Genomic DNA, 19508 nt, shown 5'->3' with positions numbered 1-19508 from the left:
AAAAAGCAGTTTCTGCTTTTGCACCCCTCTTAAAAAAAAAAAAAAAAAAAACTGCTGTATTTTAAGCCAAAAGAACTGTTGTGTTTGATGGAACAAAATGTCTAGATATGCTGCCTTAGCAGTTTCATGGCACATTAAGCCCCCGAACTATTTTTAATTTGTCTGTTTTACCCTAGAGACCCCTGTTTACAGACATCGTGCAACCGCTTTTGTTTCAACCCAGCCATAAAAAAAAGTAATTCGAAATGTCTATCATTTTTAGCTTAGAATCATTAATTGATGTCTAATATTTAGTTAAAAATGACTTTATAAAATTATTCACTTGCATATCTTAAACTTTTAAACAAATCCCGTCACAATGAAAAAAATAGTGTCTGTAAATATTTTTTTTTAAAAAACGTTTAAAGGGTAAATATTTGAAAAAGAAAATCTCGATCACTCCTTGATGCCTGCGATTTCTGCATTGCAAACCTTGTTATATTACTGTGTTTCACCCATAAAATCCCCCAAAAGTCTGGCTGTGGCCATTCAAAGCTGTGTCTTGACACTCGATGAGACATGCTACACAGAGTTTTTGGATCAAAACAAGGTAAGTACACGATAATATCTTGTTAAAATCATGGTGTCTTTAATTATGCTTTCTCATGCTCTCACCTCGAGTTAGGGTTTAGGGGTTTAACATTTTTCTTTTAAAATGCCCTCCTGTTTAAAATATTTCTTCCCCCAGAAAATTGAGATTTTAAGCTTTCTAATTCTGTATCACACATGCATATAGGACAATTTTGAAATTTGGCCAAAGTGGGGGTCGCAGAGCGGAACTTCAAGTCACCTGAGTGTTTTCCGCCATATACATAAAAACAACTTAAAAGAATTTCGTCACTACATATGAAATAACATTAATTTATTATATAATCCATAATTGTGAAATTTCATTAAAAGGAATTTTAATAATTATAAAATTACATTCAAAATGAATGCATAATTCTAAACCCAGTTGCCCTCCCTTATTTTTTGAAATTCCACATCATCCATATCTTCAGAAATGATACAGCGAGGAAGTCAAATGAAACTGATGTAAGGAAAACGTTTGAACATACAATACTGGCATTATACCAAGGGCGTAGGTTTGGTTCGAACACTGGCAGGGACGATATAACAGGATAACCTGCATTTACACTTTTTGCTGGGGATGGGACATTAATAAGACCAAACAAATTATTGAACGGGGGTCAGGGCTACATTTCTCAAGAATATGAACCTAATTAATTGATAGGTTAAATGATCAATCCAAAATACATCTGTATGGACTTGTACTAACTTTCATGTGTACTGGTTCAGGTGATACAACGTTCGATTTGAACCTTTGTTTTCAAAAACTTCTAAAGAAACATTTTGAAGTTGCGAGGTCTATTCAATTCCTTAAAACGTATGGGAAGACAATCTAAATGACCTATATAACTCATTATATATAATGCAAATAAGGTTGCTTAAAAGTTGGTGGGGATAATTTGAGCATCCTGAAAAGTTGGGAGTGTTATGTCCCTGCTGTCCCTTTGCAAACCTACGTCCTTTACGTCCGGCATTACATATACTGTAGAGTATTAACAAACAGTAGAGTATTAAAAGCCAGCGAATGTCACTTGCCAGTCTTTGAAAATGTCCCAACTTCACTTAAAAAACAAATATTAATAACATTGTGGTAATTAATCATGGGAATAAGTGTCCAGTGGTTCTACTGTGATAACAAAATAGTTTCACTTTCCTTTTACAAGTTGGAACGGGTCAGCCAAGGGAATTCCTGGAAATACAGAGAAAAGAACCAAATTATGTTCATTCGTAATTTAAAGATGTTATTTATATAAGAAAGGCATGATCGTGGAGCTTAATCCCTCAATGGAACCTTCCAACACCTGAATGTATCCATGCGACCACGCAAAGAGTGTTGCATGGATACATTCAACATAAACAAAGAAGGCCCCGCTTTCTAATTATAATAGACCAGAAATAGAGGGGTCAAGTTGATGTGGGGTTGAGGGATAGTGACTGAAAAGGAGCAGCTCCACTGTGCACCTGTGGAGTGGAAGGATTTAGCGCTCAGGGACACATTGCAGTCAAATAAACACTGAGTCGCTTGTTGGTCTTTAATAATCACCAACTGGAATGCTGCTGATTTTAATTCCAACCAGCTTTACAGTTGCAATTCTTTTCTGTAACCTAGACATTTGTTTCACCCGTTCCCATCTTCAGGTGCCAGCCAATCAGCTGCTTCACTGCCTTTGTGTCCAAGACAATCATTATTGACGTCTACAAGAAGAATTACCTCTACTAGTGAGCGTGTGTTTATTCTGTTCTGTTTCATCTACCCAGTTTTTCCAAAATCCGATTAAACTTGAAGAACACAAGTTTTTGGGAGATGCAACCATTCATATAGGCCAAATTTAACCTGTGGGTTCTCAAGGGTGAAGACAAGGCATATATTGGGGGGTGCGTTCAGTTTACTTGGCCCTGTATTGTTGAAACAAAATCCATTATTGTGTTGTACTAGTATGTATGGTAATGGGATAATTGTACCTTCTGCCATTAAATGGAAGTGCATTCAATTATTCGGCCTGTCACTATATGTTGCTGGCATAGATGGTTAAACAATGACACAATTATTGTAAATAAATTTTTTTTTAAATAATGGCTGATTGGAATAAACTGCCACGGCTGCACTCAATAAATAGCTCCACTATGTAACTTTATTCATTGCGTGGATATGTATTAGTGCTTTTTTTAGGATAACTAAGTGTCAAAATATGAATAATATATAATATTTACAGTACAATCCGACAGTTTGGACAACACAAATGAAGCCCACCACGCCATTGTAAAAGCAATAAATTCCACTAATTAACCCTGAAAAAGCATACCTGTGAAGTGTGAAGTCAAAAATCATTTTAGGTGACTCCCTCTTGAAGCTCATCAAGCGAATGGCAAGCAAGAGTGTGCAAAAAAGTACGGTAATCAGAGATAAGGGTTGCTACTTTGAAGATACTAGAATAATATACATGTTTTTAGTTATTTCACCTCTTTTGGCTAAGTACATAATTCCAAACGTGTTCATTTATACATAGACTTCATAATTGTATTGACGGGTCAATTCGGCCAGCCACTGCGCAACGCCCTGTGGCAGGGGGCCCATCCTACAATCCGCTTCAGTTATTCGCAGTCGGTCGCAGCGACACATGCAGCGATTCAACGCCGGATTTAGGATAAAAGTACAAAAGCTGTACTGCATACAAACAGGAAGGATTGTCTCAGGAGTGATTTGTTCAAGGAGTCAAGGTAATTATTATATTTTTCGTACCATGCATGCACTTTGAAACATGAAAAAAAATCAATGGGAGAAATTAGCCGCTACGGCATTGGCATCATAGTTCGCAATATTTATGTAAAATAAATGCTAACTGCCCGGTTCTTTGCTCTTTTAACAAGAATCGAGACATTTTTACATCCATAATCTATAAAGATTTCAGGGATGTAAGCATTTATTCACAAGAATTTCAACGTAAAAAGCTCTTTGTTGTGGTAAGGTGGCGCCACAGTGACTTAAAGACGAGCAGCAAATTCGACATATTTACGTAAAATAAATTTTACTGCCCTTTTTTTTTTCCTTGTAACCAAGGATCGAGACTGTTTTACGTCCATATCTAAAAGAATTCAGGGATTTAAGCATTTATTTACAAGAATTTCATTGGAAAAAGGTCTTTGTTGTGGTAAGGCGGCTCCACAATAATTAAAGACGAGCAGCACATTTGACATATTTACTTAAAATAAATGCTAACTGCCCGTTTTTTTTTGTTTTTTGTTTTGTTTTTAACCAAGAATTGAGACTGTTGTATGTCCATATCTAAAAAGAATTTAGGCATTTAGGCATTTATTGACAAGAATTTCAATGTAAAAAGCTCTTTGTTGTGGTAAGGCGGCGCCACAGTCACTTAAAGACGAGCAGCACATTCGACATACTGACGTCAAATAAAAGTTTTTTTTTTTTTTTTTTGCTTTTAACCAAGAATCAAAACTGTTTTACGTCCATATCTATAAAGAATTAAGGGATTTACACATTTATTCACAAGAATTTTCAACGTAAAAAGCTCTTTGTCTGTGTTTCCACTTGGTCAGCTTTGACGGAAATAGGCCCCCTATTAATCTGCCCCGCGCCCCGTGTCTGGTCAATACCATTATGAAGTCTATGATTCATAGTTTTATTACCTTCAGTGAGAAGTTACAATGTAAATAGTCATTAAAATAAAAAAAAATTTTAAAATCACACGAATGAAAAGTTGTCTCCAAACTTTTGGCTGATACTTTATACAGTATATAATATAAATAAGTGTCAAATGCCAAAACAAATGTAAAGCCCTACAAAAAGTAGTAGTACTGTATAAGTTTTTTTATGTTCAGTGGCGAGGATGGGTAATGGGCCAAAAAAAGACCAATACTTCCTCTTAGAGGACATTAGTGGAATGGCAAGTAAGAGCTTAGTCCATCCTTGACCCTGTGCTGCGTTTTATTAACAGTCTTCATTATGTGTGGTCTCTGTATTGCAATCAGTTCTGTATAATGTGTTGTGATTTTGCAGGTTATTACGGGTCTAGATCTTAGCGGCTCAACTCTAGTTGAGGTGCTTGTGTACCTGTTGCTTTCTGTCAGAGGAAGGGTCTATTAGCACGTTGAGAAGACTTGGCCTCTCCCAGTCATTCAAGCTGAGCTGCAAAGCATTACACAGCTCCTCCACAGTCCTCACTAAGAAACCATGCCCGCCAAATGCTGCCATCACTTGGTCATAGCGCGCCTCAGGGAGCAGGGTCACAGGGGGTGCACTAATTAGGACATGGACATGGACAAGTATTGGAAAAAAAAAAAACACACACACAACAGCAAACATCTGCTGATCCGACACAAATTAAACAATGATTTTTGTCTCACATGCTGGTTAGGTCTCCCATTTTTGCCATTTCTTTCCATGTCTCAGGGTCCACTCCGCTGTATATACCATTGTTATTCACTACAATCACGATAATAGGAAGGCTATACCTGTTTAAAAAAGAGAAAATGATTACAAATGATTACCTCAGGAAATCCATTACAACAGAATGAGAGTCAAGTCAAACAGTATACCTGCACATGGTTTCAACCTCCATGCCGGAAAAGCCAAAGGCACTGTCACCTTCCACACAGACGACCCGTTGGCCTTTATTCTTGTTCCTTTCCACAACAGCTGCAGCTATAGCAAAACCAGGGCCCACTCCCATTGTTCCGAATGTTCCGGCATCCAACCTACACGTCATAAAGAACAACGATAACGGACTAAATACCGTATGTTTGGACCGACTCTTAATTCAAATAGTTAACTATGTAACTGCAGAAGCTAGTGCCACTTCCTAATAAAACCTAAGAGCTGCTTGCCTGTGTCGAGGTAAATAGTTATTCAACATAGTGCGTCCAATGTCCATGGTGTTTGCACCTTCACTGACAATAATGCAGTCGTGTGGCAGCAGCCGAGAAATGTGGTGAAAGACCGTGTAATAGTTCATAGGTAACACTGACTGTAGAGCGAGCGCCTGTGGAAAATCAGAAAAGGCAGAAAGTAAAGTGGGCTCCAAATTTATTAGAAAATGTGGTTACGCATGTAGTTACTACATGGGTCACAAAGATTCTAGGTTAAAATATCAGCTCGTTTCAAAGAACATGCTTGTGAGGTTAAGTATTGATATAAGGACTATTCTTTAAAAATCCATAAATTCTTACATTCGATATTTTTGCATTGCTGTCCATTTTCTCCTTTAGTGTGCTCCACCATTCTGTATCAGAAGGATACCTCCAGCCATCTTTCAAAAGAAAGTCCCGCAACTGAAGCAGACAAGAGAATAATACTTGATAAAATATGAAGTTTCTATTATCAGTAAATCAATTAGGTAAGATTTTTAGCCTTACGTACCTGACAGACAACAGCATTGATATCCCCCAGGAGAGCAACGGCAGGCTTCACATTGTTTCCCATCTCCTCAGGACAAATATCAACCTGCACAGAAAAATAGTGTGGCAATAGTACCATAGAGCCATTAAACCAAGATTCCCAGAAGATTTCCGACATGGACGTTTGTGAGTGAAATATAAAGAATCTGGTAAACTACAACGCAATAAAGTGAAATGTGAAATATGTTCAAACTCAGCACCGCATTTCCGAAATCAATCAAAGTACTGTACAATAAATACATCAAAAACATGAATAGACATGAAGCACACAGTGTTATTTTGATAATTACTAACCTGGATGATCTTCACTTCGGGGTCAAATCTAGGTGGCAGACCGAAATGAAGGATCCAGTTAAGTCGGGCTCCAAGAAGAAGCACAACATCTGTCTTGAGAAGAGCTCTTCATTTCGACGGGTTTGATTTGAGTTGAAAGAGAAATACGATGACAAACAAAATCCAAACAATTATTCACATTTAGCTTGATATTTTAATTAAAATGAATGTAATTAGAGCAAATTGTTTCCACAAGTATATTTTATCAGCTACTCCCCTTTCTAGAACAAAGTGAAGCACATTGATCATTTACATTAGTTATTTGCTATGTATTATTTTTTTGAAGTACTGGAAACAATTTTCATACATTCTCTCCAGTTATACATTGTTCAATATAGACACAATAGAGTCACACAGTGAACTGGATACTTGCTGAGGTGCAACAATGAATCGATTAATTGACAACTACTCGATTAGCATATTAATTGACATCTATTTTGATAACCGATTAATCGTTTAGGAATTTCTTAACCTTAAATTTGTCTAAATTCTTCAAATTATAACATATATGGAACTTCTCAGTTGTAAATATTATACGATTTCTTCATTATATTTTTGTTAAGTCAAACTAGGACATGAACAAAAATCTGCTTTTACTTTTGAAAACAACAATTCACATTTTTGCCAATTTTCAGACATCTTACTGTCTAAACTAGCTTCTTAATAGCTGCAACAACTAATCGATTAAATTGATTCATAAATTAGTTGCCAACGAATTTGATAATCGATACAGTTGTAGACTACATTTAAGTCAGGAAGTATTTTTTTAAGGAAATAGTCATCAATTTTGTCTTCATTGCTGCTTACAACATGCCAAAAACAACATGATAAAATGTGAAGGTAACTGAAAAAAGTGCCGTTTATCTGATTAATCGTTTAATTAATCGTCTGATTAATCAATTATGAAAATAATCGTTGGTTGCTGCCCTGAAAAGATGTTTTTTTGCAGTTTACCTGGAGCGTGCAGCCGCCACACAATTGGAGTGATCATCAGGAAGCACCCCCTTCCCCATGGGCGTGGGAAGGAACGGCAGATGGCTCAACTCCACAAAGTCCCTCAGGGCAGCTTCTGCTCGACCATAAGCTGCACCTGTGGGCCACAACCTGGGACTGGAGGATCTCTTATTAAGACATAAAAGTAAATCCATTGGCCTTACCTTTGCCAATGATGACCAAAGGTCTTTTAGCTGATTTCAAGACAGTGATTGCCTCTGTCACTGCATTGTGATCAGCTAAACAGATGGGAAGAGGCGGACAGCAGTGGACAAATCTGCAAGTGAAATACAGTAGGCAGAACGTATAGGAATTTTGCATCTAATATCAGATAACAGAAAACAGCAATATGACAAACCTGACTTTGCGTCGGTCCACTTTAGCATTCACCATATCCCCTGCAATGTCCACGTAACAAGCGCCTGGGCGTCCATACATGCTTGTACGAACAGCCTAGGTGCAGTCAAACATAATGAAATAGTTTACAATTGCAGTGCTGTCTTTTTGGCACTGTCCCAAGAATCTTTTAAAGTGAGTTGGGGAACATTAATGAAACAAAAGTAGTGCCCCCCCCAATCTTGGAAAATCTCTAAGCAAACCTCAGATTTTCGCTATTCCCCGTAGAACTTAGCCCATAACCACCACAATTCATTCAGTTCACCACATCCATATATTATTGCTAAACTACTAAAAAATATGTAATTACGTTTGTTTAATATCAATTTGAGATGATCAAATAAAAGGAGGAAAGCAGTGATCATAATATTAATATGTCACCTTTTCAATCACTGCAGGGATGGCGTCCAGATTGCTTGGCCTTGCGGAGAATTTGCTATACAGACGACATGCTTCCACCTTAAGAATTGACAGAATTCAAGCACAAGCAAACATTCATCAGTAGTAAATACAGATTCGCCTGTTTATTACCTGAGGAAACTCTTGAAAGGCTCCGGTTGTCTCTTGGCTTCTATCTGAGGATCCCCCAATAACAACCACTGGCCTGCATGCGAGACAGCAAAATACGTTTCAGATGCGTACTTCCTTCACTTGGCGATTCACTACATGTATTTTCACCCTATCTTCCTCCTTTTCTCATTGACAAACTTGTCTACTTACTGTTACTGTGCTTTTTCTAAAACGGCCTAAAATATATGACACCAAAAGCACTGTCTAGGGAAAGGTAGCACTTTAACATAATTTATCTTAGGTCAAAGAACTATGCTGAAGTGAGTAGAGGAGCTTCTATTAGTCATAGAAAAAAAAGAAATGCTTTGGTGCCATCTCTTAGCAGCTATTGCAAATTACACATTTTTTAAATTAATTTTTTTATATTCGGATGCTTATTTCGAAGATGCCATCAGTTTTTAGACGGCATACTTTTTTTAAACTTCATTTTAAAGAAAAACGAGAACTTACAAAAAGAACTCAAGTCATATTTGAATTCAGAACCCCAAAATTATTTAATGAATAATTAATTTTCGCACTTTAAGGCGCACCTGACTATAAGCCGCCACCCACCAAATTTGACATGAAAACGGCATTCGTTCATAGATAAGCCACACTGGACTATAAGCCGCAGCTGCCCTTGCGGTATTATTTGATATTTACACCAAAAGATATCAACCGGTAACTCTATTTGACAGCTACATCATAAGACAGTCATAAGACCAAATGAACCACCATAAAGCTTTGAAACAATTGGCTGCAAATCTTCATTGCTTCAAGAAGCTTCAATTTGGCCATCACTGTTTTCTTGGGGGAGACAGTCAACCTCTGTTGCTACCTGCTGTCAACACTGTTGTTGTCCAACATGCCTCCTAGCGTGCATTGCGGCACCACAGATGTAAATAACGAATCAAAATTCATGTTTTGTGCTAATTATTTCCATAGTTACTGTTCTAATTGTTTCATCAGCTAGTTATGGAATTTGGTAACATTTTATTTGACAGTGGCGCCATGAGACATCATAATTATGACATGACACTGCCATGAGCGATAATGAATGCTTATGACAGATGTCATTTTGTGTCATCCGGCAAATTATCTCACTTTTGAATGGATGTAAAAGTTCCAAGCTGGAGTTAGTGACATAATTTACCGGATGACACTTAATGACATCTGTCATAAGCATTCAGCAATGCCCATGATAATGTCATGTCATAATTATGACGGTCTTATGGCTGTCTTATGACGCTGCTTTCAAATAAAGTGTTACCTGCTAACCCACAAAAATCAACAAATAAGCCACACTGGACTATAAAGCCACAGGATTCAAATTGAGGGAAAAAAGTAGCTGCTTAAAGTCCGAAAATTACGATACATCAAAATAAGTGTTTGCATCAATGCTACACTTTTTTTTTTTTTTTTTTACCAGCAATTCATGTTCGAGTTGGCCATTCCGCCCAAAGCATGAATGAGTCCAGGTCCAGACACCACCAAGCAGGCACCTGGTCTGAATGGATGGAAGCAGAATCATGCTGACGCATTGCTTTATTTGGATGACAATGTCTTACCTTCCAGTGAGGTATCCAATAGCAGATGCAGCATAACATGCCTAAAATATGGAATACGGAATCAAACACAAGAACGTGAAGAAGCTAAGCAGAGTATCTACAGTGCCTCTTACCGCTTGTTCATTACGCATCCCAATGTATTTGATCCCTGCAGCCTGAGCAGCCATGGCTACTTCAATGATAGGAACACCAACAATCCCAAACATGTATTCAACTTTCTGTAGGGAACAGTTATACATTAGGGAATATGTTTTTAGGATTGCCTGCCAGCTATCAGTACATTTTAGCAGAGGTCTCTCCCGAGTTAAATAAAGTTTATTGTTTGTCCCCTTGATACTTTTGGATGTAATCGTCAGAGGTGGGTAGAGAAGCCAAAAAAATTTACTCAAAAGTAGCGTTACTTCAAAATAATATTACTCAAGTAAAAGTAAAAAAGTATTTGGTGAAAAGAAAACTCAAGTATGACTAACATTGTGAGTAACTGCTTACGATATATATATTTTTTTCTTTTACAACGGTATTTAATTTTCCCTCAGCAGAAAATTATCTACCGTATATGAATTGTTGTTATCTTGATACTGTACAATAACCCATTACTTAACCACATCAAGCCCCAAAAAAATGAATGAATTTTGCATTCCGATGAAGAAAAAAAAATACATAAATGAACCATTATTTGCCCAAAGAGCACGATTGCCCTCTGGTGAAAAAATAGCTTCTAGTTTGAATAGTGAAGAGTTCCTTCATGATTACTATTTTGAAACTAAAAGGATCATATCTCCGGTTTTCTGTGGTCAATCGGTGCGAAAAACAGAGGGAGGTTAAAATCATACCTGTCAACCCGAGGCCGTTCGCAATCTTATAAATAGTGACGTATGCCCTTAGAAATTGGTGACTAATCTTACAACGTTGTATAGAGCGAGCAATATGAAACAAAAATAAAACAATTTTTAAAATAATACGAATTTATTGGTAATATTGTAACATATAACCTGGTGCAATCAAAGAACAATCAATAATTCAGCTCCATCATGGTTACTAAAATTTAAATGTGACTTTTGTTATAATTGTATGCAGCACTTTTGGCAATTTCTATCATGTCTTTTGATGGCTGCACTTCATGGCACTTCAACTCACAATTCAGTTGGACTTGAAGGTAGTTCGTTAGTGTGTCCAATTATAAATTAAAAATGTTAATTGATCAAATTAACTTACCGATGCAATCTTTGAGTCAGGGAACATTTCTTTTGCTAATTCTGAGAAGTGATCAGCAATAGCTGCAGGCAAATTGTGTTTGGCAACAAATTGGCAGAATAAAATCTCCGCTTTTGTCACTTTTCATTCTGGAGACTTCATCTTTGTGACCAGTGTTGTTAATCTTACTTTTAAAAAGCAATTAATTACAGTTACAAATGTGTTCTCCCAAAAAGTAATTGAGTTAGTAACTCCGTTACCTGAATGTAAGAGTAGTTACTTGGCGATGTAATTGGTGTTATTTTCATGTTGCTGTTTTTTTTATTTAAAAATAAATTATATATATATATATATATATATATATATTAACCTTTGCCATGTTTGGAAGTCATTTAATGTTGTGAATCAACTGTTAAAGTTGTTAAACTTGCTCCCGTTTTTGCATTAGTTCCCTCGTCTACTTTCGACATGTGAAAGTTTTTAAACTGTTTCATCATTTAAAGGTAGAATCAAGTTAAGATTTTGTCGATTTAGGAGTATTTTAGATAAAAAGTTACTTAGGTTAGCTAGGAAAGTTCACTACAACAGAGCCTTTCTGAGAAGTCCACTGCTTTAAAATGGCGGCTGTTTAATAACGCCGCTGAGTCTGTCATTTCGCATGTAGTTCTATATGCATGTGATATCTAGGAGTAGATTGTAGGCTGTCGGCTACAGTCAGGAAATATTGGAGCCTCCAGCCTAGCATCGCGTTTGCTACAGCGTCACAACAAACACTCTTCTCTCTGTGTCTCTGACTTTTCTCGCGTCATTCAGCCAACGTAGTAACGCATAGTAACGCACATTGTCTCGTTGCCGAAACAGTGACAAAATCTGAACGGAGTACAAAAAAAACGTAATGCACAAAAAAACGTACAGATTTTGAACGTACGGCGTACACATTTAAAAATCAGTGCTCACTTGTACAAATTACGCCGAAACCGTACAACTTGACAGGTATGTTAAAATCTATGCTTTCGAGTCATGTTGCGGGAAGCGCTCTATCTCATATACTTCATTTTTTACGGTGCTTTAAAGACACCACATGATTGAACAGGCTGGCGTAAAATAAAACAGCAAGCTTGCGTCTGATTGGTATCATGGAGTCATGTGATTATTGTTGCGACGTCTCATTGGTGAAATCGGGAGAGCTACTCTTGACATCGCTGTTTAAAAAAATAATAAATCTAATATGCAGAAAAAAGAGAAAAAAATGTAACAACTCTTGTAGCGGAGTAAAATTAGCGTTCTTTTCTTCACAAATCTACTAAAGTAAAAGTAAAAAGTATAGCTTATTAAAAATACTCTTAGAAGTACATTCTTCTCAAAAAGTTACTTAAGTAAATGTAACGGAGTACATGTAACGCGTTACGACCCACCTCTGGTACTTGTTTTGTTTTAAGTACAGTTTTGATGTTGAACCAATATTTCCTTCACTCTTCATTTTCAATACTTCAACATGCAAATATAGAGACACAGACTTGTGACAATAGAAAAGGCTGCCGAGTAAAATATATGAGCAATGCTAATAAGATTCAATAATATTCACTGTTCATTTGTATCATACATAAAGTTTAGGTTACTATGCAGCTTACAATACCCGCCTTCAAAACGCCATAAAATGACAATATCACAATAAAACCACCCTAATTGAATTACAAACTTCGTGGATTGTTACTGCCAGGCGTCTTTAAAGGGTAATTGTTTTCTTTTATTTCAACGGTGGGCCAATTCACCTACTGACACAGTTAGTGAACTTTGACTCATTTACCTAAAAACGGTGTGCTTAAGCACAAACACTGACCGAGTTTCAAATGACAGACTGCGCAGTACATTTTGAAAATCGAGAGAGCAACATGCACAGTTTTAAAGTGTCTAAGTGCCCGTTTCCAAATGTTTTTGTATTTTTCAACTGACCTGAATCATAAGAGACTCAGCAATGAGTTGAGCTCCTGTCACTTCATCCATGGTTGTCCAGAAGCAACAAATTCCACCAAGTGTTGAAAGTGTCGTATGTATCTCCGAAATCGCAGTGATGACTAACTTATAATGCCTTACTGTGTGTACAGCGTGATAGTTGATTTCAATTACATGTAAGTTGCAACCTTGCAACCATAGATAACATATGAAGAGCTAGATGCAGACATCACGAATCGGCGCCGTTGAAAATCGGCAGCCATTTTAAAGCAGTGTACTTCTCTGGAAGGCTATTTTGCAGCGAACCAAAAGGGAGTGTTTTTCCCTACGAAAATTTTCATGATTCATGCGAAATCTTGGTATATTTTCCCCCAGTTTGGTTTATATCAAACCGTATTCCCGCAGCCATGATACAGGCTGGAGTTACACTAATAGTTTATAAATATAAATATTTATAATTATTTGAAGTATGGTGTTAATTTGCTTCATCCCCATTTGAATGATGGTTGAAATGAGAAATTTACAGATAAATATATATTAGGGCTGTCAAAATTATCGCGTTAACAGGCGGTAATTATTTTTTTAATTAATCACGTTAAAATATTTGACGCAATTAACGCACATGCCCCGCTCAGATTAAAATGACAGCACAGTGAAATGTGTACTTGTTGTGTTTTTCGGAGTTTTGTCGCCCTCTGCTGGCGCTTGGGTGCGACTGATTTTATAGGCTTCAGCACCCATGAGCATTGTGTTATTATTGGTATCAACAATGGCGGGCTACTAGTTTATTTTTTGATTGAACATTTTAAAAAATTTATTAAAACGGAAACATTAAGAGAGGCTTTAACATAAAATTTCTTTAACTTGTACTGACATTTATCTTTTAAGAACTACAAGTCTATCCATGGATCGCTTTAACATAATGTTAATAATGGTAATGCCATCTGACTTGTTATAATAAACAAATACAGTACTTATGTACCGTATGTTGAATGTATATATCCATCTTGTGTCTTACCTTTCCATTCCAACAATAATTTACAGAAAAATATGGCATATTTTATAGATGTTTGAATTGCGATTAATTGCGATTAATTACGATTAATTTTTAAGCTGTAATTAACTCGATTAAAAATGTTAATCGTTTGACACCCCCTTATATAGATAGATAGATAGATAGATAGATAGATAGATAGATAGATAGATAGATAGATAGATAGATAGATAGATAGATAGATAGATAGATAGATAGATAGATAGATAGATAGATAGATAGATAGATATTTATATATATAAATGGCACTGACACAACATGGCCGACAACTGATATATGCCTTCCCATTTGGCTGAAAACTTGCATCACGCATCTAGTTATCTAAATATATAATATCTATGCTTACAACTCCGTCTGCCCCTTTTTTACCCACTTCTGGGTTTTGAGCCAATGAGACGCAGATGCGTTTAAGTCACATGCACGACGCATTTTATGAACCGCGTTGAACAGATATTATTACAATGGTGTTAGTAGGATGCCAGGTGTGGGTGGGCATTAGTCTTACCTGGGAGGGAGGGAAAATAAAAAAAAAAAATTTAAAAAGAAAAGAAAAAGGCTACAAAGCTCAAGTAGGTCGAAATCTAGCGTATAGGGCTCCTGCACATTAATATGGAGGACCAAAGCTGCCAAAATTAAAAATAAAAATAAAAATAAATCAATCAATAAAAAGCAAAATAAAAACGAAAATAAATACAAAAATAAGAAATATGATACAAAAATTAAATATAAATACAAAAATAAATTTGGAAATAAGTAGCTAATTAAATAAAAGTAGAAATAAAAATGAATACATACACAAATAATAAGAAATTACATTAAAAATGTAAGAATAAATACAAAAATAAATGTGGAAATAAATACAAAAATAAATATATTGATTGAAATAAATGTCAATCAATAAATAAAAACGCTTTGCCATATATTTACTTATTTCATTGTCAGTGCCAACGTTCAAGTGGAAATGTTATTCAAATGAGGGGGCGGTACTACATTTGTTGAACTATTCACCCATTGGTCGATCGACATGCCAGTTCAGTGATCCTCTCGATCGACGAAGTAATGTCTGCCTTCCTGCTGCTTGCTTGCTTCGTAAAATAATGGGACGAGACGAGAAGGTCGGAATCTAAGCGGCTACGATATGCTGGCAATCGGTTGGATGAGGACAAGGTACGTATTAAATTGGTAATTTGGTGTGTGTTTTTTTAAAAACTTTTTACTTAAGTCCAGTTGAGGTATGTTGAATCTATATAATCTTCCATAAGCTAATACCTTGCATTGGGTCTCGGAAGACTGCGAGGCAAGGCGGGACATGGATAAAGCTGCTAACAACATTAAACTCACAAGGAATAGTTTAGCGTTAGCGCAATTTAGTGAAGCAAAATTCACACATTCAAGTTCGTGTGGTGCTCCGGAAGACTGTTTGCACCGGCTGGTGTCTCGTTTAATGCTTTCGTAGCTAATCTATTATACCATTTTGCCGTTGTCATCTATTTTCTTCTAGATACTTCTGAGGAAGGTTGGGGTGTCGTTCCTCAACAATAAGACATCTCTCGTCCTCACTTATCTACGTGTTTTTTTTTTTTTTTTTTTTTTTTACCCTAAAGCTCCCCGAAGACGCAATAAATTTACATTTCAGGGAATGCTGATGGTGAGCAGTTGGCCAGTATTAGGGGAAAAAGTTACTGACCTTAAGTGGCTCATGTTGGTGTCCAGTGGACAATTTTTTTGATGAACGAGTTAGTTGTGCTGGAAGTCCTTTTTTGTACATCAATTGCCTGTTTATCATTTGTATTGTATTACACTGGTCATCAATAAAATATTACTTTGCAGAAAAACAATCATTGCCTTTATTATTTCTTCACATTATTGAGGTACTGTCACATCAACGACAACCAACATTCTATGCTGTCATTTAAAACAAGTCCAAATATTTGACGCAGGCTGGATAGTCTCGTTGTTGACATTCAATACATTAGAAAATTCTGACATCTGCTGAATTTCTTCAGGAGTCGAGGCCTGTCGCAGCTGCACTTCTGGGACTGACATCGACATGGGGGGGGGTGACCATGTGGACCATCACATAAAACTGCAAATATGTAATTTAAAGTTGAACCAACTAGTCCTAAAATATAACTAAACATGCACACATCGTATATGGCAAATTTAGTTATTGATTAGCCTCATCTGTATGTGCCTAGCCCTAGACTGAAAGTGTTCGCATTTATATAATTTTATTTAACTTTTTTGGTCAGGGATATTTCATGCTTTTATTGTTTTTTTTTTTTTTAATGTTATGTTTTTGATTAGAAATGTGCACTTTACATTATCCCTTTTGAAGTTGAACTTGTTAAGCCATTTTCAAAGAGCCAACAAGCAAAGAGGGCGTGCCACACCTCATAATTTGATTTTGATGGGTAAAATTTCATCCAATCATCTCCCAGAAGTGGCAACTAAAACTATACCAACATTTCTGCAATAACAGACAATGTGTTGCAGGGCCCAGAATTTTTTTTTCCTCGTAATTCTGAGACATAAAATTTTAGGGTTTCTTATTTTTGCAAGCCATAAACATCAACATTTAACTCATTGGCTGCCACTGACAGCGCTTGACATCCAATCAATTTTTGAATGGGAGAGGCTGGCAGCGAAAGCACTCCAAATCTAAATGAATTAAGATTCCTAGCGCGTAATAAATAATAAAAGCATGAAATATTTAAACTTAATTTAAAATGGTCTATATTATACTGTATATGGGTTTATCGTTCCAAAATGGGTGAAAAAAATATGGTCTTAATTTATTTTTGTACTTCCTTCCGAGTCCCTCAATACAGAGCTTTAATTTATGACTTTATGGTTGCCATAGCTATGCCTTTGACTGTTGGGGGCTGGCACAGAATATCATCCACGCCGAACAGTTTGTAGTTGTAGTGTGCGGACAATTCCCGGTGGATCCAGACGTGGCATGGATTCTTGCACACGAAGTCCTCCATGAAAAAACAGGAAAACAAGTTGCAATTTAAAAAGTTGCATTGCATAAAAGCTGAAGAAGTAATTTCTAGTGTTTAAACAGGACTTGAAATAACAAAATGGTTTAACCCTGATGGCAAAGTCATGATTCGGCTTGTTATTTATTTTTTTTTAACACAAATATTTCCTCTTGACACTTCATTTGAATGAATGAAACTATAGTCCAAGTCAAATTATTAATGACATTCACTTATTCTGAACCTTTGTACGTCGGAACCTGAGACGTCCTTGCATCAGTCTGAACCCAGAATTTGGATGAGATCCTGGGATCCCTGTAATCACCGAGCATCCAACGTTGCGATGTCAGTGGAATTATTCAAGTCAGAGACTCTAAAAACAATGTTATGGTGAGCAGGAATATCGTTTGCTTTCATGAGAACTTAGTTGTAACTTCTGCTAAGCTACACTGGAGCAGTTACAAGTAGCTTTGATACCAGTAGCAGTCAGATATATAGAGAGAGTGCAGCATGCCATACGAATAACCAAGTTTTCATTTTAAAATATGCCACTGTCATACAAACTCACCTTATACCATGCTTTGACATTCGACGGTGGATAATGCATATTCTCTCACTTCTCACCAAGTAGGACTACTAAACTAGGTCGGCTGTTTCCCTGACTTTCAGACCCACGTTCTGTCATCTGTGGCAGGCATGGCTAGTAGATTTCAGAAATCGAATGTCGATCAACCAATAAGCGAATAGTTCAACCCATGGCACCCTTAGGAACGCCCCCTCATTTGAATTACATTTCCACTTGCAAGTTGGCGCTGACAATGAAATAAGTAAATATAAGGCAAAGCGCTTTTATTTATTGATTGACATTTATTTCAATCAATATATTTATTTTTGTATTTATTTCCACATTTATTTTTGTATTTATTCTTACATTTTTAATGTAATTTCTTATTTCTGTATATATATTCATTTTTATTTTTACTTTTATTTAATTAGCTATTTATTTCCATATTTATTTTTGGATTTATTTTTAGTTTTTGTATCTTAATTCTTATTTTGTATTTATAGTCGTTTATATTTTGCCTTTTATTGAATTATTTTTAATTACTTTTATTTTTAATTTTGGCAGCTTTGGTCCTCCATACATTAACACATATTTTGTTTTCTCCTTGAGATAACTGTTGTTGTGATTTGGTCAAAACAAATAAAAGTTGATTTGATTTTATTTGACTTAGAACACATCCATAACTGAATAGTATGGACATGCAGATGACAATGTGTTTTTTTAGATAACCTATTGTGGTTCCTCAGTTTTATTATTATTATTATAGTTACTCTTTGTCCCGCAGCCCCTTTCAGCTCAATTTGACTCTCTCAGAATGCTTCAAAATGCACCAAAATCGACAGGCAGGTCAAGACAGGTGCAATCTTTGATACTGTGGCAAGACAAATTCCAAATACACTATGTAGCACCAAGCGCCCCCTAGCAGTCATTCTTTGTCCCGTCGACGCTTTGAGCCCTACTTTGACCCCCTCAGAATGCTTCAAAACTCACCAAACTCAACAGCCAGGAGAACACTGGTGAAAACGTTGATAGAATTTAAAAAAATAAAAAAATAAAAATATGCGTAAATGTGTGTAGCGCCCCCTCGGATTATTATCATCATTTTTTTTTTTAAGGTGAAAGAGGAGGTAACAATGCAAAGGTTGATTTTTAGAACACACCAGTACTATATGAATGGGATACCAAACGCGGTGCCCAGACTGCCGTTAGTAATACATCAAATATTCTTTGGGTGGGCAGAGCATGTCCGTGGGTGGGCACTGCCCACCCCTGGTAACGCCCCTGTACTGTTAGATTTTCGTTTGAAACATTATCAATACATGATTTAACATTCTTGAGGAATGTGCGTTTTTTAAAAATTATTTAATTCCACATTTATTCACAGCTATTTTTTATTTATGTGCCCTACAGTTGACTGCTGACCACTTCAGGGTGTATTCCACCTTTTGCCTGATGTCAGCTGAAGTAGGCTCAAGCATTCTAGCCCTTGTGAGGATATGTGGAATGAATATTATCATGAAGAAAAATGTGTTAGACTACATTGGAGCATACATTTAACTTTGACGTTGAGATTTTTCTTTCCTCACTGAATGCCACAAAGTGTCCTCTGTTTTGCCGTTGTGGAAATGGCCACCCTAAGTCAGAGCCTATCATACCAGAGCCTATCATACCAGGAAAATTACACCCTAAAATGGACACCAGTCAGTCACAGGGCACATTTTGAGACAGAAAACCATTCACACCATCTCTGTGTGGGAACGGAATCCATGCTGTCACTTGAATAAAACACTCTAAGCACAAAAAGTGTAATGTAAGTAAGCACTGAGCACAACTTGTGTCATGCTTGCAAGGCTTGCAGTAAAATACAACAAACTTATAATGACAGCAGTCATTTTATT

The 19508-nt window shown here is 36.4% G+C and overlaps 1 protein-coding gene across 2 annotated transcripts; it reads right to left on the bottom strand.

Annotated features, from left to right (window-relative positions):
* Positions 1-25: 25 nt before the first annotated feature.
* hacl1 (2-hydroxyacyl-CoA lyase 1) lies at positions 26-17984 on the bottom strand. Of its 2 annotated transcripts, none has more exons than XM_057834233.1 (17): positions 17614-17984; positions 9974-10078; positions 9861-9901; positions 9719-9799; positions 8275-8347; positions 8125-8202; positions 7706-7800; positions 7512-7624; positions 7309-7444; positions 6316-6421; positions 5984-6067; positions 5794-5895; positions 5452-5606; positions 5164-5322; positions 4972-5079; positions 4679-4865; positions 26-1798 (listed from the first exon to the last, which is right to left on the bottom strand). In XM_057834233.1, the coding sequence occupies exons 1-17, from the start codon at positions 17650-17652 to the stop codon at positions 1766-1768; spliced, it is 1695 nt and encodes a 564-aa protein (XP_057690216.1). In that variant the 5' UTR covers positions 17653-17984; the 3' UTR covers positions 26-1765. The 2 variants fall into 2 exon arrangements, with proteins under 2 accessions (XP_057690216.1, XP_057690215.1); XM_057834232.1 differs by lacking the exon at positions 17614-17984 and adding an exon at positions 13008-13286 and having other exon boundaries at positions 28-1798.
* Between the last annotated feature and the right edge of the window lie 1524 nt (positions 17985-19508).

This window comes from Corythoichthys intestinalis, chromosome 4 (assembly GCF_030265065.1).
Source record: "Corythoichthys intestinalis isolate RoL2023-P3 chromosome 4, ASM3026506v1, whole genome shotgun sequence".
Taxonomy (NCBI): Eukaryota; Metazoa; Chordata; class Actinopteri; order Syngnathiformes; family Syngnathidae; genus Corythoichthys; species Corythoichthys intestinalis.
The sequence above is the reverse complement of the archived record's forward strand: the minus strand, read 5'-3'. Positions and strand labels throughout refer to the sequence as shown.

What these genes read in the sequence shown, in the direction of transcription:
- hacl1 (XM_057834232.1), bottom strand. Translation starts at nt 13,058, where the DNA reads ATGGATGAAGTGACAGGAGCTCAACTCATTGCTGAGTCTCTTATGATT. An exon ending in TCCCTGCAGTGATTGAAAAG is followed by an intron (nt 7,801 to 8,124) that starts GTGACATATTAA and finishes GACTGCACCTAG; the next exon opens with GCTGTTCGTACAAGCATGTA. An exon ending in CCGAAGTGAAGATCATCCAG is followed by an intron (nt 6,068 to 6,315) that starts GTTAGTAATTAT and finishes TTTTCTGTGCAG; the next exon opens with GTTGATATTTGTCCTGAGGA.